A 25,197-nucleotide genomic window follows, 5' to 3' on the forward strand; every position below is an offset into this window, starting at 1 on the left:
TCATACACTGGTCATCCACAGGTCACACTGGTCATACACAGGTCACACTGGTCATCTAGAGGTTACACTGATCATCCACTAGTCACACTGATCATCCACAGGTCACACTGGTCATCCACAGACTGGTCACACTGGTCATCCACAGGTCACACTGGTCATCTAGAGGTTACAATGATCATCCACTGGTCAGACTGATCATCCACAGGTCACGCTGGTCATAAACTGGTCATCCACAGGACATCCACAGGTCACACTGGTCATCCACAGGTCACAGTGGTCATACACAGGTCACACTGGTTATCCACAGGTCACACTGGTCATCTAAAGGTTACAATGATCATCCACTGGTCAGACTGATCATCCACTGGTCAGACTGATCATCCACAGGTCACACTGGTCATAAACTGGTCATCCACAGGACATCCACAGGTCACACTGGTCATCCACAGGTCACAGTGGTCATACACAGGTCACACTGGTCATACACTGGTCATCCACAGGTCACACTGGTCATACACAGGTCACACTGGTCATACACTGCTCACACTGGTCACACTGGTCATACACTGCTCACACTGGTCATACACTGGTCATCCACAGGACATCCACAGGTCACAGTGGTCATACACAGGTCACACTGGTTATCCACAGGTCACACTGGTCATCTAAAGGTTACAATGATCATCCACTGGTCAGACTGATCATCCACAGGTCACACTGGTCATAAACTGGTCATCCACAGGACATCCACAGGTCACACTGGTCATCCACAGGTCACAGTGGTCATACACAGGTCACACTGGTCATACACTGGTCATCCACAGGTCACACTGGTCATACACAGGTCACACTGGTCATACACTGCTCACACTGGTCATAAACTGGTCATCCACAGGACATCCACAGGTCACACTGGTCATCCACAGTCTGGTCACACTGGTCATCCACAGGTCACACTGGTCATCTAGAGGTTACACTGATCATCCACAGGTCACACTGATCATCTAGAGGTTACACTGATCATCCACAGGTCACAGTGGTCATCCACAGGTCACACTGGTCATACACTGGTCATCCACAGAACATCCACAGGTCACACTGGTCATCCAAAGGTCACAGTGGTCATACACAGGTCACACTGGTCATACACAGGTCACACTGGTCATCTAAAGGTTACAATGATCATCCACTGGTCAGACTGATCATCCACTGGTCAGACTGATCATCCACAGGTCACACTGGTCATAAACTTGTCATCCACAGGACATCCACAGGTCACACTGGTCATCCACAGGTCACAGTGGTCATACACAGGTCACACTGGTCATACACTGGTCATCCACAGGTCACACTGGTCATACACAGGTCACACTGGTCATCTAAAGGTTACAATGATCATCCACTGGTCATCCACAAGTCACACTGGTCATACACTGGTCATCCACAGGACATCCACAGGTCACACTGGTCATCCACAAGTCAAACTGGTCATCCACAGGTCACACTGGTCATACACTGGTCATCCACAGGACATCCACAGGTCACACTGGTCATCCACAGACTGGTCACACTGGTCATCCACAGGTCACACTGGTCATCTAGAGGTTACACTGATCATCCACAGGTCACAGTGGTCATCCACAGGTCACACTGGTCATACACTGGTCACACTGGTTATCCACAAGTCAAACTGGTCATACACTGGTCACACTGGTCATATTATTGATAATCACTTGCTGTTTGCTGTAAATACATTTGTCTTTTATAAAGCCAATGTGAAATGTGAAGGATATTCATTCACTCTTTTCTTTTCAATTTTTTTTTTCCAAATCTTTGAAAAATATTCATATTTGTAGATTTTATAGCTGTTCAAAAATACAAATGTGTATGAAACGCTCGAGGGTTCTGTCAGATGCCCTCCCAGATTAAAAGAGCTTTGACTTTTTTTCATTTGTTTCGTTCAATGGTTTTTATTAAAAGAGTAAAAAACATGAGTGGGCGTGTCTGGTCAGAAGGAGGAGGGGCATCAGGTACAGGGGCGTGGCCAGAAAACAGGAAGGGGCGGAGTCAGTGGCTTCTTTTGAACATTCTTCATTAGCCAAACACAGCTCCGTTTCACAGAACAAACCTGAAACACAAAACACACAAACTATGAACTTTAACTTCATGTGACATTTTAAAATAATTCATAATGTTATTAACTTAGCTAGTTTGTAAACGCATAAACAATGTACAAATAAAGGCATGGATAAAGTAAGATGGCGTTTGACTAAATATAACACAAAATGTACAGTAACTGAAGCTGCAAGCACCAATGATCGGCCCTCGCCACGCCGTCGCCGCTACCCCGCCCGACAACACAAGACGAGGGCGTAAGCCGCAGTTTTCCTTTCATTAGACTTGCTGAATCTGTGACGCTGTCGCGTCTTCTTCCCTTTGCTTTACATATAAAGGGAAAGTTTGCTGCTCCGCTGCACAAGGTCTGTCATTTAATAATAACTTTTGAAGTCCCACTTCTGAAAATGAGTCCCACCAAATTTCAGGTTAATCGGGCAAACGTCCTTGGAGGAGTTTGTAAAAGTATAAAGTGTCATAAGCATGTTCACATTTCAGAGATTTGGCGATTTACCATTGGAATAACATGGGACGTTTCTGTCATTGTTATGGCCACGCCTCCTGCTGGTGCCAGAGTCAGGACTAAACATGGACCGGCCTCCTGCTGGTGCCAGAGTCAGGACTAAACATGGACCGGCCTCCTGCTGGTGCCAGAGTCAGGACTAAACATGGACCGGCCTCCTGCTGGTGCCAGAGTTAGGACTAAACATGGACCGGCCTCCTGCTGGTGCCAGAGTCAGGACTAAACATGGACCGGCCTCCTGCTGGTGCCAGAGTCAGGACTAAACATGGACCGGCCTCCTGCTGGTGCCAGAGTCAGGACTAAACACGGACCGGCCTCCTGCTGGTGCCAGAGTCAGGACTAAACACGGAGCGGCCTCCTGCTGGTGCCAGAGTCAGGACTAAACATGGGCCGGCCTCCTGCTGGTGCCAGAGTCAGGACTAAACATGGCCTCCTGCTGGTGCCAGAGTCAGGACTAAACATGGCCTCCTGCTGGTGCCAGAGTCAGGACTAAACATGGACCGGCCTCCTGCTGGTGCCAGAGTCAGGACTAAACATGGCCTCCTGCTGGTGCCAGAGTCAGGACTAAACATGGACCGGCCTCCTGCTGGTGCCAGAGTCAGGACTAAACATGGCCTCCTGCTGGTGCCAGAGTCAGGACTAAACATGGTCTCCTGCTGGTGCCAGAGTCAGGACTAAGCATGGACACTCTTCAGCTGAACACATGGCTGTCCAAAGAGTGGCCTCCCTGTGTGTATCAGATGCCCTCCCTGTGTGTATCAGATGCCCTCCCTGTGTGTATCAGATGCCCTCCCTGTGTGTATCAGATGCCCTCCCTGTGTGTATCAGATGCCCTCCCTGTGTGTATCAGATGCCCTCCCTGTACCTGTGTAGTTGGCAGGACAGTCGCACTTGGTGAAGTCCAGGCAGGTTCCTCCGTTCTGACACAGAAGCTGCTCCGAGTCACAAACGTTCTCTGGGAAAAAACAATACAATTAAAAAGCAGTGATACAAAAACACACACACACACACACACACACACAACACACACACACACACATACACACACACACATATATATATATATATATATATACACATACACACACACACATACACATACACACAAACACACACATACATACATACACATACACATACACATACACATATACACACACACACACACACACACACACACATACACACACACACACACACACACACACACACACACACACATACACACACACACACATATACACACACACATACACTCTCTTGCTCGCTCACCCGTGCAGCCTCTCTCTCTCCAGTTGAACCCGGGCACACAGGAGTCACAGCGCCTCCCGGTGGTCCCAGGTTTACACGGACACGCCCCAGACTCCGAGCAGACCAGATTCTGACTCCCCACGACGTCACAGCCACACTCTGAGGACGAGACAATCTACATGTGTTACAGGACTGGTCTGTCTCTGGTCTGTCTCTGGTCTGTCTCTGGTCCTGGTCACAGTGTCCCCTCTCCCCTCAGTGTCCCTCCTCCCCCCCTCCCCTCACAGTGGCCCCCCTCCCCCCTCCCCTCATAGTGTCCCCCCTCCCCCCAGAGTGTCCCACCTCCCCCTCCCCTCATAGTGTCCCCGCTCCCCTCAGTGTCCCTCCTCCCCCCCTCCCCTCACAGTGTCCCCCCTTCCCTCACAGTGGCCCCCCCTCCCCTCACAGTGCCCCCCCTCCCCCCTTCCCCTCACAGTGCCCCCTCACAGTGTCCCCTCCCCTCACAGTGTCCCCCCTCCCCCCACAGTGTCCCACCTCCCCCCCTCCCCTCACAGTGTCCTCTCACAGTGTCCCCCCCCTCCCCTCACAGTGTCCCCTCCCCTCACAGTGTCCCCCCCTCCCCTCACAGTGTCCCCTCCCCTCACAGTGTCCCCCTCCCCTCACAGTGTCCCCCTTCCTCTCACAGTGTCCCCTCCCCTCACAGTGTCCTCTCCACTCACAGTGTCTCCCCCCTCACAGTGTCCCCCCCTTCCCTCACAGTGTCCCCCCCTCCCCTCACAGTGTCCCCTCCCCTCCCCTCACAGTGTCCCCCTTCCTCTCACAGTGTCCCCTCCCCTCAGAGTGTCCCCCTTCCTCTCACAGTGTCCCCTCCCCTCACAGTGTCCCCCTTCCTCTCACAGTGTCCCCCCCCTCACAGTGTCCCCCCCTCCTCTCACAGTGTCCCCCCTCCCCTCACAGTGTCCCCCCTCCCCTCACAGTGTCCCCTCACAGTGTCCCCTCCCCTCACAGTGCCCCCCCTCCCCTCACAGTGTCCCCCTTCCCTCACAGTGTCCCCCTTCCCTCACAGTGTCCACTCCCCTCACAGTGCCCCCCCTCCCCTCACAGTGTCCCCCCCTCCCCTCACAGTGCCCCCTCTCCCCTCACAGTGTCCCCTCCCCTCACAGTGTCCCCTCCCCTCATAGTGTCCCCTCCCCTCACAGTGTCCCCTCCCCTCACAATGTCCCCCCCCTCCTCTCACAGTGTCCCCTCCCCTCACAGTGTCCCCTCCCCTCACAATGTCCCCCCCCCTCCTCTCACAGTGTCCCCCCCCTCACAGTGTCCCCTCCCCTCACAGTGTCCCCCCCTCCCTTCACAGTGTCCCCTCCCCTCACAGTGCCCCCTCTCCCCTCACAATGTCCCCCTTCCTCTCACAGTGTCCCCTCCCCTCACAGTGTCCCCCCCTCCCTTCACAGTGTCCCCTCCCCTCACAGTGCCCCCCCTCCCCTCACAGTGTCCCCCTTTCTCTCACAGTGTCCCCTCCTGTCACAGTGTCCCCTCCACTCACAGTGTCCCCCCCTCCTCTCACAGTGTCCCCCCCTCCCCTCACAGTGTCCCCCTTTATCTCACAGTGCCCCCTCCCCTCACAGTGTCCCCCCCTCCCCTCACAGTGTCCCCCTTTCTCTCACAGTGTCCCCTCCTGTCACAGTGTCCCCTCCACTCACAGTGCCCCCTCCTGTCACAGTGTCCCCTCCCCTCACAGTGTCCCCCCCTCCCTTCACAGTGTCCCCTCCACTCACAGTGCCCCCTCCTGTCACAGTGTCCCCTCCCCTCACAGTGTCCCCCTCTCCCCTCACAGTGTCCCCCCCTCCCTTCACAGTGTCCCCTCCACTCACAGTGCCCCCTCCTGTCACAGTGTCCCCTCCCCTCACAGTGTCCCCCTCTCCCCTCACAGTGTCCCCCCCTCCCCTCACAGTGCCCCCTCCCCTCACAGTGTCCCCCTTTCTCTCACAGTGTCCCCTCCCCTCACAGTGTCCCCTCCCCTCACAATGTCCCCCCCTCCTCTCACAGTGTCCCCTCCCCTCACAGTGTCCCCTCCCCTCACAGTGTCCCCCCCTCCCTTCACAGTGTCCCCTCCCCTCACAGTGCCCCCTCTCCCCTCACAGTGTCCCCCTTCCTCTCACAGTGTCCCCTCCCCTCACAGTGTCCCCCCCTCCCCTCACAGTGTCCCCCCCTCCCTTCACAGTGTCCCCCCCTCCCTTCACAGTGTCCCCTCCCCTCACAGTGCCCCCCCTCCCCTCACAGTGTCCCCCTTTCTCTCACAGTGTCCCCTCCTGTCACAGTGTCCCCTCCACTCACAGTGTCCCCCCCTCCTCTCACAGTGTCCCCCCCTCCCCTCACAGTGTCCCCCTTTATCTCACAGTGCCCCCTCCCCTCACAGTGTCCCCTCCCCTCACAGTGTCCCCCCCTCCCTTCACAGTGTCCCCTCCCCTCACAGTGCCCCCTCTCCCCTCACAATGTCCCCCTTCCTCTCACAGTGTCCCCTCCCCTCACAGTGTCCCCTCCCCTCACAGTGTCCCCCCCTCCCTTCACAGTGTCCCCTCCCCTCACAGTGCCCCCCCTCCCCTCACAGTGTCCCCCTTTCTCTCACAGTGTCCCCTCCTGTCACAGTGTCCCCTCCACTCACAGTGTCCCCCCCTCCTCTCACAGTGTCCCCCCCTCCCCTCACAGTGTCCCCCTTTATCTCACAGTGCCCCCTCCCCTCACAGTGTCACCCCTTTCTCTCACAGTGTCCCCTCCTTTCACAGTGTCCCCTCCACTCACAGTGCCCCCTCCTGTCACAGTGTCCCCTCCCCTCACAGTGTCCCCCCCTCCCTTCACAGTGTCCCCTCCCCTCACAGTGTCCCCCCCTTCCTCTCACAGTGTCCCCTCCCCTCACAGTGTCCCCCCCTTTCTCTCACAGTGTCCCCTCCCCTCACAGTGTCCCCTCCCCTCACAATGTCCCCCCCTCCTCTCACAGTGTCCCCTCCCCTCACAGTGTCCCCTCCCCTCACAGTGTCCCCCCCTCCCTTCACAGTGTCCCCCTTCCTCTCACAGTGTCCCCTCCCCTCACAGTGCCCCCCCTCCCCTCACAGTGTCCCCCTTTCTCTCACAGTGTCCCCTCCTGTCACAGTGTCCCCTCCACTCACAGTGTCCCCCCCTCCTCTCACAGTGTCCCCCCCTCCCCTCACAGTGTCCCCCTTTATCTCACAGTGCCCCCTCCCCTCACAGTGTCCCCCCCTCCCCTCACAGTGTCCCCCTTTCTCTCACAGTGTCCCCTCCTGTCACAGTGTCCCCTCCACTCACAGTGCCCCCTCCTGTCACAGTGTCCCCTCCCCTCACAGTGTCCCCCCCTCCCTTCACAGTGTCCCCTCCCCTCACAGTGCCCCCTCTCCCCTCACAGTGTCCCCCCCCTTCCTCTCACAGTGTCCCCTCCCCTCACAGTGTCCCCCCCTCCCCTCACAGTGCCCCCTCCCCTCACAGTGTCCCCCCCTCCCCTCACAGTGTCCCCCTTTCTCTCACAGTGTCCCCTCCCCTCACAATGTCCCCCCCTCCTCTCACAGTGTCCCCTCCCCTCACAGTGTCCCCTCCCCTCACAGTGTCCCCCCCTCCCTTCACAGTGTCCCCTCCCCTCACAGTGCCCCCTCTCCCCTCACAGTGTCCCCCTTCCTCTCACAGTGTCCCCCCCTCCCCTCACAGTGTCCCCCTTTATCTCACAGTGCCCCCTCCCCTCACAGTGTCCCCCCTTTCTCTCAGTGTCCCCTCCTGTCACAGTGTCCCCTCCACTCACAGTGCCCCCTCCTGTCACAGTGTCCCCTCCCCTCACAGTGTCCCCCCCTCCCTTCACAGTGTCCCCTCCCCTCACAGTGCCCCCTCTCCCCTCACAGTGTCCCCCCCTTCCTCTCACAGTGTCCCCTCCCCTCACAGTGTCCCCTCCCCTCACAATGTCCCCCCCTCCTCTCACAGTGTCCCCTCCCCTCACAGTGTCCCCTCCCCTCACAGTGTCCCCCCCTCCCTTCACAGTGTCCCCCTTCCTCTCACAGTGTCCCCTCCCCTCACAGTGCCCCCCCTCCCCTCACAGTGTCCCCCTTTCTCTCACAGTGTCCCCTCCTGTCACAGTGTCCCCTCCTCTCACAGTGTCCCCCCCTCCCCTCACAGTGTCCCCCTTTATCTCACAGTGCCCCCTCCCCTCACAGTGTCCCCCCCTCCCCTCACAGTGTCCCCCTTTCTCTCACAGTGTCCCCTCCTGTCACAGTGTCCCCTCCACTCACAGTGCCCCCTCCTGTCACAGTGTCCCCTCCCCTCACAGTGTCCCCCCCTCCCTTCACAGTGTCCCCTCCCCTCACAGTGCCCCCTCTCCCCTCACAGTGTCCCCCCCCCTTCCTCTCACAGTGTCCCCTCCCCTCACAGTGTCCCCCCCTCCCCTCACAGTGCCCCCTCCCCTCACAGTGTCCCCCCCTCCCCTCACAGTGTCCCCCTTTCTCTCACAGTGTCCCCTCCCCTCACAATGTCCCCCCCTCCTCTCACAGTGTCCCCTCCCCTCACAGTGTCCCCTCCCCTCACAGTGTCCCCCCCTCCCTTCACAGTGTCCCCTCCCCTCACAGTGCCCCCTCTCCCCTCACAGTGTCCCCCTTCCTCTCACAGTGTCCCCTCCCCTCACAGTGTCCCCCCCTCCCCTCACAGTGTCCCCCCCTCCCCTCACAGTGTCCCCTCCCCTCAGAGTGTCCCCCCCTCCACTCACAGTGCCCCCTCCTGTCACAGTGCCCCCTCCTGTCACAGTGTCCCCCCTCCCCTCACATCAGTCTTATCAGTTAAAAACTATTCACAAACACCACTCACTCTTAAATAAGTCTGAAATGTCTCACTTCAGTTGTGACATATTGGTTTAGTCCGTTGCCATGGCGATTTGCTAGTATTACCTGTGCATGCGTCGTCATTGCTCAGAGGCAGAGAGACGTTACGGTAGAAGCCTAAACGACACAGATGACACTTTGTTCCTCTGGTGTTGTGTTTGCAGCTCACACACGTCACCACGTCCAGGAAGTCGATGAAACTGCAGCGATTGGAGTGACCGTTGCACTCACACGCTACGACACGAGGAAACAAGAGAGTCATTTACAATGTGTTCATGTTTTAACCTGTAAACGAGCAGAAAGTAGATCCTATTGGTCAGAAACACACATCATTAAATCTCTCGCACCTTTTACCCTTGTGACGGCTGCACAAATATAGTAAATCTCTGCGTTAATTAGTTAATCCACTTCAGTTCTGACCGTTTCATTTCTATATAAACAAAAAACAAACAAAAAATCTTCTAATGTTTAGGTGAAATGGTTTTATTCCCCTCATGGTTCTGTCAGAGACTCGTAACAACTGTGAGTGGGACATTTGTGTTGTGTTTGTGTTCGAGGAGTTTGAAAAGGAGAAAAACTGTTTGAAAGTTAAATGGAGTCATTTCAGGGTCAACATACAATTCAATTATTCCAAAATGTGATTCTCACAGTGGAAATGCACCGACAATGAACATTTCAGACCCTCCATAAGGTCTAAGTGGGAGAAGTTGTTCAAATACTTATTTTCCTCACTGAACATAATATGAAGGGTTAGGGTCATGATCAGGGTCAGGTTCAGGGTCATGGTCAGGGTTAGGGGTCGGGGTCAGGGTCAGGTCCAGGTCCAGGTTCAGGGTCAGGTTCAGGTTCAGGTTCAGGTTCAGGGTCAGGTCCAGGTCCAGGTTCAGGGTCAGGGTCAGGGTCAGGGTCAGGGTCAGGTTCAGGTTCAGGTTCAGGGTCAGGTTCAGGTTCAGGTTCAGGTTCAGGGTCAGGTCCAGGTCCAGGTTCAGGGTCAGGGTCAGGGTCAGGGTCAGGGTCAGGTTCAGGGTCAGGGTCAGGGTCAGGTCCAGGTTCAGGTTCAGGGTCAGGTCCAGGTTCAGGTTCAGGGTCAGGGTCAGGGTCAGGGTCAGGGTCAGGGTCAGGGTCAGGGTCAGGTCCAGGTTCAGGATCAGGTTCAGGGTCAGGGTCATGAAGAATGTTTCCCATTTCTTAATAACTCCAAGTGCTCATTATTCACAAGGAAATGCAACTGAGTTCAGTCATGTTAGCGTCAAAGCTCCTCCACCTGGAGGTAAACCACTGTCACATGTTCTGTAGGTCAGGATTAGGGTCAGGGTCAGGGTTAGGGTCAGGTTCAGGGTAATGGTCAGGGGTTAGGTCAGGGTTAGGGTCATGGTCAGGGGTTAGGGTCAGGGTCAGGGTTAGGGTTAGGGTTAGGGTCATGGTCATGGTCATGGTCATGGTCATGGTCAGGGGTTAGGGTCAGGGTCAGGGTCAGGGTCAAGGTCACGGTTAGGGTCACGGTTAGGGTCAGGGTTAGGGTCAGGGTTAGGGTCAGGGTTAGGGTTAGGGCCAGGGTTAGGGTCAGGTTCGGGGTCAGGGTTAGGGTTAGGGTTAGGGTCAGGGTTAGGGTTAGGGTTAGGGCCAGGTTCAGGGTCAGGGTTAGGGTCAGGGTTAGGGTCAGGGTCAGGGTTAGGGTTAGGGTCAGGTTCAGGTTCAGGGTTAGGTTCAGGGTTGGATGGATAAATGGTCCGAGCATATGTTTGTATTTCACCTGCGAAAGAGACATAGGCGATTTTGGACAAAGCGCTGCTGGAGCCCGGAATCAGGATCTTCTGAGTCACTAAAAAACACAAACAAACAAACAAACAAACAAACAAACAAACAAACACATTAAGTACAGTTGAATCAGAATTAGTGTATTTTCTTGTTCTGGAGACAAACCTTTTCTCTCATATTTCTTCTCCTGCTTCTTCTTTTCCTCCTTCTCTTTTATTCCTTCTTTTTTCGCCTCCTGTTTCTCCTCTCTACTTTCTTCTTTACTTCCTCCTCTTCTCTCCTCTCTCGTCTCTTTCCTTGCCTCCTCTTTAATCACCTTCTTTGCCTCCTCTCTTGTCTCCTTCTTTGCCTCCTCTCTTGTCTCCTTCTTTGCCTCCTCTCTTGTCTCCTTTGCCTCCTCTTTCATTTCCTTCTTTGCCTCCTCTCTCATCTCCTTCTTTGCCTCCTCTCTCATCTCCTTCTTTGCCTCCTCTCTTGTCTCCTTTGCCTCCTCTTTCATTTCCTTCTTTGCCTCTTCTCTCATCTCCTTCTTAGCCTCCTCTCTTGTTTCCTCCTTTGCGTCCTCTTTTGTCTCCTTCTTTGCCTCCTCTCTCGTCTCCTTCTGTGCCTCCTCTTTCTTTTCCCCTTTTGCTTCCTCTCTTGTCTCCTCTTTCGTCTCCCCTTTTGCTTCCTCTCTTGTCTCCTCTTTTGGCTCCTTTCTTGTCTCCTCTTTGTTTATCTCTTTTGTTTCTTTATTTTCTTCCTTCCTCTTCTCCTCGTTTCCTTCCTTGTTGTCTTCTTGTGTGCTCACAATTTCATCTGGTCTGGACCTTGGTTTGGTCACTGGTCCTGTCTCTGGTCTGGACTCTGGTCTAGCATCTGGTCTGGCTTCTGGTCTAATTTCTGGTCTGATCTCTCGTCTGGTCTCTGGTCCGGCCTCTGGTCCGGCCTCTGGTCCGGCCTCTGGTCCGGCCTCTGGTCCGGTCTCTGGTCCGGTCTCTGGTCCGGTCTCTGGTCTTTCTGGGCTTTCATCAGGGGGAGGGAAGGAAAAGTCAACTGGAGCATAGTCTTCCTCAGACCCCCCGGAGTTTTGTCCTGGTCTTGTTTCTGGTCCTGGTCCAGGTCCTGGTCCTGGTCCTGTTGGACATAGAGAGTTTCAGAGTCAGATGCAGTTGTATCTCATTTAGGAGTAACTTTCACTACAGCCCTGTTCACACCATCAGGACTACAACAAACCCAGCTCCACAGAAATCTTTGTGCTGCAGGTTTAATGTCCATGTCTCTACTTGACCTGCATCTGACCTGTATCTAACCTGCATCTGACCTGCAGGAAGCGACATCAGCAGGACCAGTGTTATGGACTCTTCCCTCATTTTGGATGTAGCATTCCTCCTCCTCTAAAACTAGCACGCTTAGAATAAACTTTTCCAAAATAACTCTCTGAAATTAGGCATTTTCTCTCCCAAGATGAAAGCTAAAACTCAACTAAAAGACTATGATGTTTTATCACACAATCATCTGACTGAAGACTTGACAACGACACGACAACATATGTTATAAATGTCTTGTGGATGTTTAAATCGGTGTAATTTGGTAACATGTAGATGAGCGCATATTTCATTGGAAAGCTGCCGCTGCTGACTCACTAGGGTGTGTGCTGATTGGCTGAACATTGGCGCCAAAATCCAGGGACCAGCTTAGCTAAAAGGAGAGGGACACAGGGGGCGTGGACACAGAGCACATCCCCTGCTTTATCTCAGCCAAACTAAGAACTTTTGAGACAAGCCAAGAAGCCAACGTTTAGTCTCTCATCATAATACTCTTCATCTCTTCAAGACCATCGCTCGCTCCTCTCAAGGAAAAGAGATTCTAGTGCTTCTTCAGCCTGACGTTATCAGAGCTGACCCCTGCAGAGCTGACCCCTGCAAAGCTGACCCCTGCAGAGCTGACAGAGCTGACCCCTGCAGAGCTGACAGAGCTGACCCCTGCAGAGCTGACAGAGCTGACCCCTGCAGAGCTGACAGAGCTGACCCCTGCAGGGCTGACAGCGCTGACCCCTGCAGAGCTGACCCTGCAGAGCTGACAGAGCTGACCCTTGCAGGGCTGACAGAGCTGACGCCTGCAGAGTTGACCCCTGCAGAGCTGACAGAGCTGACCCCAGCAGAGCTGACAGAGCTGACCCCTGCAGGGCTGACAGCGCTGACCCCTGCAGAGCTGACCCTGCAGAGCTGACAGAGCTGACCCTTGCAGGGCTGACAGAGCTGACGCCTGCAGAGTTGACCCCTGCAGAGCTGACAGAGCTGACCCCAGCAGAGCTGACAGAGCTGACCCCTGCAGAGCTGACAGAGCTGACCCCTGCAGAGCTAACAGAGCTGACCCCTGCAGAGCTGAAAGAGCTGACCCCTGCAGGGCTGACAGTGCTGACCCCTGCAGAGCTGACCCCTGCAGGGCTGACAGCGCTGACCCCTGCAGAGCTGACCCCTGCAGAGCTGACAGAGCTGACCCCTGCAGAGCTGACAGAGCTGACCCCTGCAGAGCTGATAGAGCTGACCCCTGCAGAGCTGACCCCTGCAGAGCTGATAGAGCTGACCCCTGCAGAGCTGACCCCTGCAGAGCTGACAGAGCTGACCCTGCAGAGCTGACCCCTGCAGAGCTGACAGAGCTGACCCTGCAGAGCTGACCCCTGCAGAGCTGACCCCTGCAGAGCTGACAGAGCTGACCCCTGCAGAGCTGACCCCTGCAGAGCTGACCCCTGCAGAGCTGACAGAGCTGACCCCTGCACATTTTCGTTAGACAGATAAAACTCTTGTTGCCTGATATTTGCTGGTGCCCCACATAACTCATAAAATATACTAAATAGAAGCTTTTAGTATATTTTATAACATGCATGTTTCTGTAATCAATATCCACTTTGAAGTTCAGTTCCATTTATGTTTGTAACGCCTGAGGTCGAAACAGCGGTCGCCTCTTTCATAAGTGGGAGGGGCTAGAATAACACCACAGCATTTGGACTGATAGAAAGAATGCATTTTGTCCCTTTTTATAGGCTTTTGAGGAAAAAAAGTAGAAAAATGCCCTTTTGAAAAACAGACTGTTGTTATGCTTTCTTCATTTGAGTGACAGAATATGTGCCACATATGAACAACACTATGACATGTCTTATGATGATCTATGGTATAAAAAGAAGAGCATGGATGACAAGTGTCTTTTTTACATCTTAAAACAAACAAAAGCACTAATGGCACAAAGAAATAAACCATTTTAATTCACTTTAACTTTGCAGGCCACAGGAGAAGAACGCTGTCCACTTTCAAGTACTGAATTCTGTCTCCTCCCCAAAACTTTGATACAGTCAAATCCTTTTCCTTTTTTTAAAAATCAATCAATTTAACACACATGTTGTGTGTGACATTGAACAGTAAATTAAATGTTGTCACACAGACTTCTCAAGGGTTCTAATGCTTCTCAAGGGTTCTAATGCTTCTCAAGGGTTCTGATGCTTCTCAAGGGTTCTAATGCTTCTCAAGGGTTCTAATGGTTCTGATGCTTCTCAGGGGTTCTAATGCTTCTCAAGGGTTCTGATGCTTCTCAAGGGTTCTGATGCTTCTCAAGGGTTCTAATGCTTCTCAAGGGTTCTAATGGTTCTGATGCTTCTCAAGGGTTCTAATGCTTCTCAAGGGTTCTGATGCTTCTCAAGGGTTCTAATGCTTCTCAAGGGTTCTAATGGTTCTGATGCTTCTCAGGGGTTCTAATGCTTCTCAAGGGTTCTGATGCTTCTCAAGGGTTCTGATGCTTCTCAAGGGTTCTAATGCTTCTCAAGGGTTCTAATGGTTCTGATGCTTCTCAATGGTTCTAATGCTTCTCAAGGGTTCTAATGCTTCTCAAGGGTTCTAATGCTTCTCAAGGGTTCTGATGCTTCTCAGGGGTTCTAATGCTTCTCAAGGGTTCTGATGCTTCTCAAGGGTTCTAATGCTTCTCAAGGGTTCTAATGGTTCTGATGCTTCTCAAGGGTTCTAATGCTTCTCAATGGTTCTAATGGTTCTGATGCTTCTCAAGGGTTCTAATGCTTCTCAATGGTTCTAATGGTTCTGATGCTTCTCAGGGGTTCTAATGCTTCTCAAGGGTTCTAATGCTTCTCAAGGGTTCTAATGCTTCTCGTGGGTTCTGATGCTTCTCAAGGATTCTAATGGTTCTGATGCTTCTCAAGGGTTCTAATGCTTCTCAATGGTTCTAATGGTTCTGATGCTTCTCAAGGGTTCTAATGCTTCTCAAGGGTTCTAATGCTTCTCAAGGGTTCTGATGCTTCTCAAGGGTTCTGATGCTTCTCAAGGGTTCTAATGCTTCTCAAGGGTTCTAATGCTTCTCAAGGGTTCTAATGCTTCTCAAGGGTTCTAATACTTCTCAAGGGTTCTGATGCTTCTCAAGGGTTCTAATGCTTCTCAAGGGTTCTGATGCTTCAAGGGTTCTAATGCTTCTCAAGGGTTCTGATGCTTCTCAAGGGTTCTAATGCTTCTCAAGGGTTCTGATGCTTCTCAAGGGTTCTGATGCTTCTCAAGGGTTCTAATGCTTCCAAGTGGAGGTGACGTCATTTTCGGTGAGTGTGTCGCGTTTTCAGAGCTGTTCGTTCTTAGAGCCTTTTACCGATTAATCCACGAATTATACACACTATTTACGCATCATATACACAAAAGTGAGCGTTTGATTTTTCCGCAAACAATCCGGAGCCTCAAGCCGCTCACTTTTCAGTATTTCGTGGATTAAAAAGCCCTCCTCACTCTCTAGCTCCAGCCTGAACTAGCCTAGCGCAGCCTAGCCGCTAGCGTCATGGCTGGACCTACCTTTACCTGTTTAAGCTGTCATATGTCGAGTCAGAACCCTGGCTCCTTCTCTGATGATAGGTGCGTGAAGTGCAGTGTAGTGGTAGTTTTGGAGGCCAGGGTTACGGAGTTAGAAGCGCGGATCCGCTGTTTAGAGGAGCTAAAGTCCAGTTATAGTTTGGTTTTAGCGCGAGGGCTACCGGACCGCGCTGCAGGGCGTAGCATTAGCAGTAGCAGTAAGGCCGAGCTCAGCCCCTCAGCGCCTCCCGTGCAGCCGGGACTAGACCAGGAACAGAATAGGGACCAATTTCTGACAGTTCGGAGGGGACAAGGCGCTAAACGCCAAACCTTAGAGCACCGTGAGCCTCACGTCTATAATAGGTTTTCTCCCCTCAGCGAACACACGCCCGCTGAACACACTAGAGAAACTCTTGTAATCGGGAGTTCTATTGTTAGAGACGTGAAGCTGCCAGCTGCTAGCGTTAGGTGTTACCCGGGGGCGAAGTCGATGTCAGACACTGTAATATTTTCAGGTCCCCTGCCCAATCGGATCAATGCTGAATTGTACAGCCGTCTTTCAGCATCAACAGCTGGTTATCTAGATGGTGCCCTCAAAACAACGTAGTCTTTATTGATAACTGGAGTGCGTTTTGGGGAAAGCCCGGGCTCATACGCAGGGATGGCATCCATCCGACTTCGGAGGGTACATCCCTACTAGATCGGAATTTGACCGATAGTCTTAGTCGTGTCAAGTGACCATCTAGGGATGAGCCCCGGGCGCAGAGCAGCAGTTTAAGATGCTCCTCTGTCGCTGAACTCTCGCCCGTTCTGTTACATGTGAAGTGTTCAGATTCAAGACAGATAGAGACTGTGTGTGTCCCTCGTGTCCCTCGTGTCCCTCGTGTCCCTCGTTGTCCCTCGTTGTCCCTCGTTGTCCCTCGTTGTCCCTCGTTGTCCCTCGTTGTCCCTCGTTGTCCCTCGTACAAATAACGCCAAAAAGTCACATCTCAGAAAAACTATTTCAGGCGTCAGACAAAATAACTTAAGGAAAATAACAATCACAAATGACACAAATATACAAATGAATAAACACGTAAAATGTGACTGATCAACATTAGAGCAATTTCCTCCAAATCGCTTTTAGTTAATGAATTAATTAGTGACTATAACATAGATCTTCTAGCTCTAACTGAAACGTGGCTTCAACAAGACGACTACGTCAGACTAAATGAGTCCACCCCACCCACCCACGTTAACCCCACCCACCCATGTTAACCCCACCCACCCATGTTAACCCCACCCACCCATGTTAACCCCACCCACCCATGTTAACTCCACCCACTCATGTTAACCCCACCCACCCATGTTAACCCCACCCACCCATGTTAACCCCACCCACCCATGTTAACTTTCAGACCGCCAGGAGCACAGGCCGAGGTGGTGGTGTGGCAGTGATCTCACACTCAAGCGACTCATGAGCCCTAAAACTAACAATGCATTTCACTCATTTGAAAGCCTTATGCTGTCGATCACATGTCCAAATATGAAAAACCAAAAAGGAGTTTTGTCCATAGTTATCTACCCACCTCCTGGTCCCTATTCAGAGTTTTTAACAGAGTTTTCTGACTTTATCTCAAACTTAGTGCTAGCCTGGGATAAAATAGTTATAGCTGGAGACTTTAATATCCACGTGAACATGAGTGATGACGCTCTCAGTAATGCCTTCAGCGCCTTGTTAGACAGCATTGGTTTCACTCAGAATGTAAATAAACCGACTCACACTCACAAGAACACTCTGGATCTTGTCCTAACGTATGGAACAGAGATTAGTGACCTCATTGTCTTCCCTCAAAACTCTATATTGTCAGATCATTTCATAATTACCTTTCAGTTTATTCTTAAAGATCATCCAGTCCCACAGAATAAAGTTATAATGAAAAGGACAATATCTGAAAAATCTATCTCAAAATTCAAGGAAATAATAGAGCCAATATTCAGTGACATGTCATGTGATCACGTCATGTGATCACGTCATGTGATCACGTCATGTGATCCTGCTGAGAACAGTTTTAGTCCCAGTATAAGTGATCAATTTGTCGATGTGACCATGAATTCTCTGAAGTCTGCTCTTGATGTTGCAGCACCGTTAAAACAGAAGGTCATTAGGCCAAAGCGCCTCCTCCTGGTACAACCAAGAACTGCGTTCACATAAACAAAGAGTTAGAAAGTTAGAGGGATTATTTCGTCACTCTCACACAGAAGAATCTCTAAAAGCAGGAAAAGTTGCTCCTGTCCTGTCAGCAGCTCTGTGTGAGGCCAGAACCAGATATTATTCACATCTAATAAAAGTCAACAAAAGTAACACTAAATTTCTTTTCAGCGCTGTAGCTAGGCTAACAAACTGTCACAGAGCAGTAGAGCCCTCACTCCCAGCTACACTTAGCTCTGATGATTTCCTCCTATGTTTTAACAATAAAATAAAAACAATCAGAGATAAATGAGATGAAATTACCCCCGCTATTAGCCCTGAACTAGCCCAAGCTGTAAATCTAACATCCCATATAAATCCAGCTGTAAACAGCTGTTGATCAAGCAGAGATAACTTCAGCCATTATGTCCTCTAAAAGCTCAACTTGTGTCCTAGACCCCATTCCAAGCTCCTCAAAGACATTCTCCCCCTAATTATAGACCCTATTCTTAATATAATAAATACTTCACTCGAAAGTGGCTATGTTCCACAGTCCTTCAAACATGCAGTCATTAAACCTCTTCTGAAAAAGCCTAATCTAGATCCCGACCTATTGGTAAACTACAGACCTATTTCAAATCTTCCTTTCGTCTCTAAAATCCTTGAAAAAGTTGTAGTAAAACAGCTTTGTCGCCACCTGCAGGACAATAACTTATTTGAAGTTTTCCAGTCAGGGTTCAGAGCCCACCACAGCACTGAAACTGCACTAGTTAAAGTCACAAATGATTTGTTATTAGCCGCTGACGATGGACTGGTCTCAATCCTGGTTCTGTTGGACCTCAGCATTTGACCATCGACCACAACATTCTACTGCAGAGGTTAGAATGTGATGTAGGTGTTGGAGGCCCCGCCCTCAGAGGCCCCGCCCTCAGCTGGTTTAAATCCTATCTATCTGATAGGTTCCAATTTGTTAATGTAAACCAGAGCTCCTCACCATGCTCTAAAGTAATTTACGGTGTGCCACAGGGTTCGGTACTCGGTCCAATTCTGTTTACCCTTTATATGCTGCCGTTAGGCAACATTATCAGAAAGCATGGCATTAACTTCCACTGCTATGCAGACGGCACTCAGCTGTATTTATCAATGAAACCTGATCAGAGCGATCAAGTAGACAGACTTAGTACTTGTGTGAAGGAGATAAAAACCTGGATGACATTAAACTACCTGCTTCTTAACCCTGAAAAAAACAAGGTCATTGTGCTTGGCCCTAAGCATCTACGAGACTCTCTATCTGGGCAGATAGTCACACTGGACAATGTTAGTGTAGCCTCTAGTTCTACTGTAAGAAATCTTGGAGTCTTATTTGACCAGGAGCTCTCATTTAAAGCTCATATAAATCAAGCTTGTAAAACAGCCTATTTCCATTTGCGCAACAAGAGCCAAAATCAGAAGAATCCTGCCTAAAAGCGATGCTGTAAAACGTATCCATGCATTTGTAACGACTAGATTAGACTACTGTAACTCCTGCTTGCAGCGTGTCCTAAAAGCTCCATAAAAAGCTTTCAACTGGTTCAAAATGCAGCAGCAAGATTACTAACAGGAACAAAAAGAAAAGAGCACATTACACCAGTGCTGAAGTCTCTTCACTGGCTCCCCGTCCAGTTTAGAATCAAATTTAAAATTCTACTCCTGACCTACAAAGCCATAAATGACATGGCCCCATCCTACCTCAAAGATGCTATAGAACCATATCATCCAAACAGAGCTCTTCGCTCTCAGAATGCCGGCCTTCTGGTGGTCCCAAGAGTCTCTAAAAGTACTGTAGGAGGTAGAGCCTTCTGGTGGTGCCAAGAGTCTCTAAAAGTACTGTAGGAGGTAGAGCGTTTAGCTACCAAGCTCCTGTGTTATGGAATCAGCTCCCGGCCCATGTTAAATATACTGACACAGTCTCTTCATCTAAGTCCAGGCTTAAAACGTTCCTCTTCGAAATCGCTTATGGTCAGACTAGTTAGGAACAGAAACGTAAACCCACAGCTTTAGCTACGCTGCCCTAGAAGTAACTGTGCTGGGGTAAGTATGTCAGCTTGAGCACTATCCTCTTCTTCTGACTACTTATGCTATCAAACAATATTTATTTTTTAATTCCACTTGCAAACTGTTCACCGCCTTCTTTTTCCTCTCTCACTCCTGAGGACCTGTGGACCCAGATGCCCCTCTCCTGGTGAAGTGGTCCCTGCCCTGTGTGGACGGGGCCAGTTCACCTCCGACGGTCCCTCATCTGCCTGAAGAGTGGGTCCAGCTCGACTCAGACGGTCCCTCATCTGCCTGAAGAGTGGGTCCAGCTCGCCTCCGACGGTCCCTCATCTGCCTGAAGAGTGGGTCCAGTTCCAGTCTCCCTCGTGTCTGAGAGAGTGGGATCTCTCCTTCACTGGAACTCCTCCAGGTTCCTACGCTTTTTTCCCAAAGAGGTTTTTTTTGTAGTTTTTCCTGGCCGAGAAGGAGAGTCTAAGTACAGAGGACCCTGGGACATCGTCCCTCGCCACCACAGACATTGTCTGACTCCATCGCCACCACAGACATTGTCTGACTTCATCGCCACCACAGACATTGTTGATTCATTTCTCCCTGTGGCCCTCAGAGGCAACTGTTGTTGTGATTTTGGGCCTAACAAAAATAAATTGATTTAATGAAGTGACGACATCTAAAACTTACAGGATGGTCATGTTCTGAGCCTCAGGGTCAGATCATCGGAACCTCAGATCATCAGAACCTCAGATCATTAGAACCTCAGATCATCAGAACCTCAGATCATCAGAACCTCAGATCATTAGAACCTCAGATCATCAGAACCTCAGATCATTAGAACCTCAGATCATCAGAACCTCAGATCATCAGAACCTCAGAACATCAGAACCTCAGAACCTCAGAACCTCAGATCATCAGAACCTCAGATCATTAGAACCTCAGCTCATCAGAACCTCAGAACATTAGAACCTCAGAACATCAGAACCTCAGATCATCAGAACCTCAGATCATCAGAACCTCAGAACATCAGAACCTCAGAACATTAGAACCCGAGATCATTAGAACCTCAGAACATCAGAACCTCAGAACCTCAGATCATCAGAACCTCAGAACATCAGATCATCAGAACCTCAGAACATTAGAACCTGAGATCATTAGAACCTCAGAACCTCAGATCATCAGAACCCCAGAACATCAGAACCTCAGAACATTAGAACCTCAGATCATCAGAACCTCAGATCATTAGAACCTCAGATCATCAGAACCTCAGAACATCAGAACTTCAGATCATCAGAACCGCAGATCATCAGAACCTCAGAACCTAAGAACATTAGAACCTCAGATCATTAGAACCTCAGAACCTAAGAACATTAGAACCTCAGATCATTAGAACCTCAGAACCTAAGAACATTAGAACCTCAGATCATCAGAACCTAAGAACATCAGAACCTCAGATCATCAGAACCTCAGATCATCAGAACCTCAGATCATCAGAACCTCAGAACATCAGAACCTCAGATCATTAGAACCTCAGATCATCAGAACCTCAGAAAATCAGAACTTCAGATCATCAGAACCGCAGATCATCAGAACCTCAGAACCTAAGAACATTAGAACCTCAGATCATTAGAACCTCAGAACCTCAGAACCTAAGAACATTAGAACCTTAGATCATTAGAACCTCAGAACCTAAGAACATTAGAACCTCAGATCATCAGAACCTAAGAACATCAGAACCTCAGATCATCAAAACCTCAAAAATCAGAAGAATCCTGCCTAAAAGTGATGCTGAAAAACTTATCCATGCATTTGTAACGACTAGATTAGACTACTGTAACTCCCTGCTTGCAGCGTGTCCTAAAAGCTCCATAAAAAGCTTTCAACTGGTTCAAAATGCAGCAGCAAGATTACTAACAGGAACAAAAAGAAGAGAGCACATTACACCAGTGCTGAAGTCTCTTCACTGGCTCCCCGTCGAGTCTAGAATCAAATTCAAAATTCTACTCTTGACCTACAAAGCCATAAATGACATGGCCCCATCCTACCTCAAAGATGCTATAGAACCATATCATCCAAACAGAGCTCTTCGCTCTCAGAATGCTGGCCTTCTGGTGGTGCCAAGAGTCTCTAAAAGTACTGTAGGAGGTAGAGCGTTTAGCTCCCAAGCTCCTGTGTTATGGAATCAGCTCCCGACCCATGTTAAATATGCTGACACAGTCTCTTCATTTAAGTCCAGGCTTAAAACGTTCCTCTTCGAAATCGCTTATGGTCAGAGTAGTTAGGAACAGAAAGATAAACCCACAGCTTCAGCTACGCTGCCCTAGGAGTAACTATGCTGGGGGAAGTATGACAGCTTGAGCACTATCCTCTTCTTCTTCTGACTACTTATGCTATCAAACAATATTTATTTTTTGATTCCACTTGCAAACTGTTCACCGCCTTCTTTTCTTTCTCTCACTCCTGAGGACCTGTGGACCCAGATGCCCCTCCCCTGGTGAAGTGGTCCCTGCCCTGTGTGGACGGTCCCTCATCTGCCTGAAGAGTGGCTCCAGTTCGCCTCAGTCGGTCCCTCATCTGCCTGAAGAGTGGGTCCAGCTCGCCTCCGACGGTCCCTCGTCTGCCTGAAGAGTGGGTCCAGCTCGCCTCCGACGGTCCCTCTTCTGCCTGAAGAGTGGGTCCAGCTCGACTCAGACGGTCCCTCTTCTGCCTGAAGAGTGGGTCCAGCTCGACTCAGACGGTCCCTCATCTGCCTGAAGAGTGGGTCCAGTTCGCCTCAGTCGGTCCCTCTTCTGCCTGAAGAGTGGGTCCAGCTCCAGTCTCCTTGTGTCCGTCTGTCCGTCTGTGAGAGTCGGATCTCTCCTTCACTGGAACTCCTCCAGGTTTCTACGTTTTTTTCCCAAAGAGGTTTTTTTTTTTGTAGTTTTTCCTGGCCGAGAAGGAGAGTCTAAGGACAGAGGACCCTGGGACATCGTCCCTCGCCACCACAGACATTGTTGATTCATTTCTCCCTGTGGCCCTCAGAGGCAACTGTTGTTGTGATTTTGGGCCTTACAAAAATAAATTGATTTGATTTGATTTGATTTGATCATCAGAACCTCAGATCATTAGAACCTCAGAACATCAGAGCCTCAGAACATCAGAGCCTCAGAACATTAGAACCTCAGAACCTAAGAACATTAGAACCTCAGATCATCAGAACCTCAGAACCTAAGCACATTAGAACCTCAGATTATCAGAACATCAGAACCTCAGAACCTCAGAACCTCAGATCATCAGAACCTCAGATCATCAGAACCTCAGATTATCAGAACCTCAGATTATCAGAACCTCAGATCATCAGAACCTCAGATCATCAGAACCTCAGATCATCAGAACCTCAGAACAGGACTTCCGGGTATGGAGCAGACTGACGAGTTGCCCTGCTATGCCCTGTTGTGGATATTTGCCTTTAATGTAGAGCGTAGCTGGACTTCTGCTTGGATCAGACGAGTCTGATGGCTCAGTCTTTATTGCGAGTTCATCTGGGGAGACACAATATTTCTTTGTGGGAGCAGCCACAAGAACATAGACACTTGATACAGGAACATGTCTGAGAAAAACAAGAAGAAAAACGGTCCCGAGAACCAGCCTAGCAATGCTACACCCAAGCTAGCTAGCTCTACGTCGGCTCCGGTCCCTGAATGCTCGGGGGTGGGCTCATGCTCGGGGGTGGGCTGCATGCTCGGGGGTGGGCTGCATGCTCGGGGTGGTGGGCTGCATGTCAAATCCTTTTCCTTTTTTAAAAAATCAATCAATTTAACACACATGTTGTGTGTGACATTGAACAGTAAAGATCATCAGAACATCAGAACCTCAGAACATTAGAACCTCAGAACATCAGAACCTCAGAACATCAGATCATCAGAACCTCAGAACATCAGAACCTCAGAACATCAGAACCTCTGAACATCAGAACTTCAGATCATCAGAACCTCAGATAATTAGAACCTCAGATCATTAGAACCTGAGATCATCAGAACCTCAGAACCTAAGAACATTAGAACCTCAGATCATCAGAACCTCAGAACATCAGAACCTCAGATCATCAGAACCTCAGAACATCAGAACTTCAGATCATCAGAACTGCAGATCATCAGAACCTCAGAACCTAAGAACATTAGAACCTCAGATCATTAGAACCTCAGAACCTCAGAACATTAGAACCTCAGATCATCAGAACCTCAGATCATCAGAACCTCAGATCATCAGAACCTCAGAACCTAAGAACATTAGAACCTCAGATCATTAGAACCTCAGAACCTAAGAACATTAGAACCTCAGATCATCAGAACCTAAGAACATCAGAACCTCAGATCATCAGAACCTCAGATCATCAGAACCTCAGATCATTAGAACCTCAGAACATCAGAGCCTCAGAACATTAGAACCTCAGATCATCAGAACCTCAGATCATTAGAACCTCAGATCATCAGAACCTCAGATCATTAGAACCTCAGATCATCAGAACCTCAGAACCTAAGCACATTAGAACCTCAGATTACCAGAACCTCAGAACATCAGAACCTCAGAACCTCAGAACCTCAGAACCTCAGATCATCAGAACCTCAGAACATCAGAACCTCAGAACATCAGAACCTCAGATCATCAGAACCTCAGAACATCAGAACCTCAGATCATCAGAACCTCAGATTATCAGAACCTCAGATTATCAGAACCTCAGATCATCAGAACCTCAGATCATCAGAACCTCAGAACAGGACTTCCGGGTATGGAGCAGACTGACGAGTTGCCCTGCTATGCCCTGTAATGTAGAGCGTAGCTGGACTTCTGCTTGGATCAGACGAGTCTGATGGCTCAGTCTTTATTGCGAGTTCATCTGGGGAGACACAATATTTCTTCGTGGGAGCAGCCACAAGAACATAGACACTTGATACAGGAACATGTCTGAGAAAAACAAGAAGAAAAACGGTCCCGAGAACCAGCCTAGCAATGCTACACCCAAGCTAGCTAGCTCTACGTCGGCTCCGGTCCCTGAATGCTCGGGGGTGGGCTCATGCTCGGGGGTGGGCTGCATGCTCGGGGGTGGGCTGCATGCTCGGGGTGGTGGGCTGCATGTCAAATCCTTTTCCTTTTTTAAAAAATCAATCAATTTAACACACATGTTGTGTGTGACATTGAACAGTAAATTAAATGTTGTCACACAGACTTCTCAAGGTTTCTGATGCTTCTCAAGGGTTCTGATGCTTCTCAAGGGTTCTAATGCTTCTCAAGGGTTCTAATGGTTCTGATGCTTCTCAAGGGTTCTATTGCTTCTCAAGGGTTCTAATGCTTCTCAAGGGTTCTAATGGTTCTGATGCTTCTCAAGGGTTCTAATGCTTCTCAAGGGTTCTAATGCTTCTCAAGGGTTCTGATGCTTCTCAAGGGTTCTAATGCTTCTCAAGGGTTCTGATGCTTCTCAAGGGTTCTAATGCTTCTCAAGGGTTCTGATGCTTCTCAACGGTTCTGATGCTTCTCAAGGGTTCTAATGCTTCTCAAGAGTTCTAATGCTTCCAAGTGACGACATCTAAAACTTACAGGATGGTCATGTTCTGAGCCTCAGGGTCAGATCATCGGAACCTCAGATCATCAGAACCTCAGATCATTAGAACCTCAGATCATTAGAACCTCAGATCA

General features: G+C 50.1%; 1 protein-coding gene across 2 annotated transcripts in view; it reads right to left on the reverse strand.

Annotated features, from left to right (window-relative positions):
* Positions 1–1,967: 1,967 nt before the first annotated feature.
* Positions 1,968–25,197, reverse strand: part of LOC140347058 (netrin-G2-like) — a 44,589-nt gene continuing 21,359 nt past the window's right edge. The window contains exons 8-13 of one of the 2 annotated variants that reach the window (XM_072433384.1): positions 10,681–11,625; positions 10,511–10,579; positions 8,824–8,991; positions 3,911–4,048; positions 3,504–3,593; positions 1,968–2,128 (exon numbers count right to left, since the gene is read on the reverse strand). In XM_072433384.1, coding sequence (XP_072289485.1) covers positions 1,974–2,128; positions 3,504–3,593; positions 3,911–4,048; positions 8,824–8,991; positions 10,511–10,579; positions 10,681–11,625 — 1,565 coding nt within the window. In that variant the 3' untranslated portion in view covers positions 1,968–1,973. Of the gene's footprint in view, positions 2,129–3,503; positions 3,594–3,910; positions 4,049–8,823; positions 8,992–10,510; positions 10,580–10,680; positions 11,632–25,197 lie in introns of both variants that reach the window. The other variant, XM_072433383.1, reaches the window with a different exon arrangement.

Source organism: Eucyclogobius newberryi, unplaced genomic scaffold, assembly GCF_026437365.1.
Source record: "Eucyclogobius newberryi isolate DKJ021-1_F unplaced genomic scaffold, fEucNew1.0.hap1 SCAF_6, whole genome shotgun sequence".
NCBI classification, from domain to species: Eukaryota; Metazoa; Chordata; class Actinopteri; order Gobiiformes; family Gobiidae; genus Eucyclogobius; species Eucyclogobius newberryi.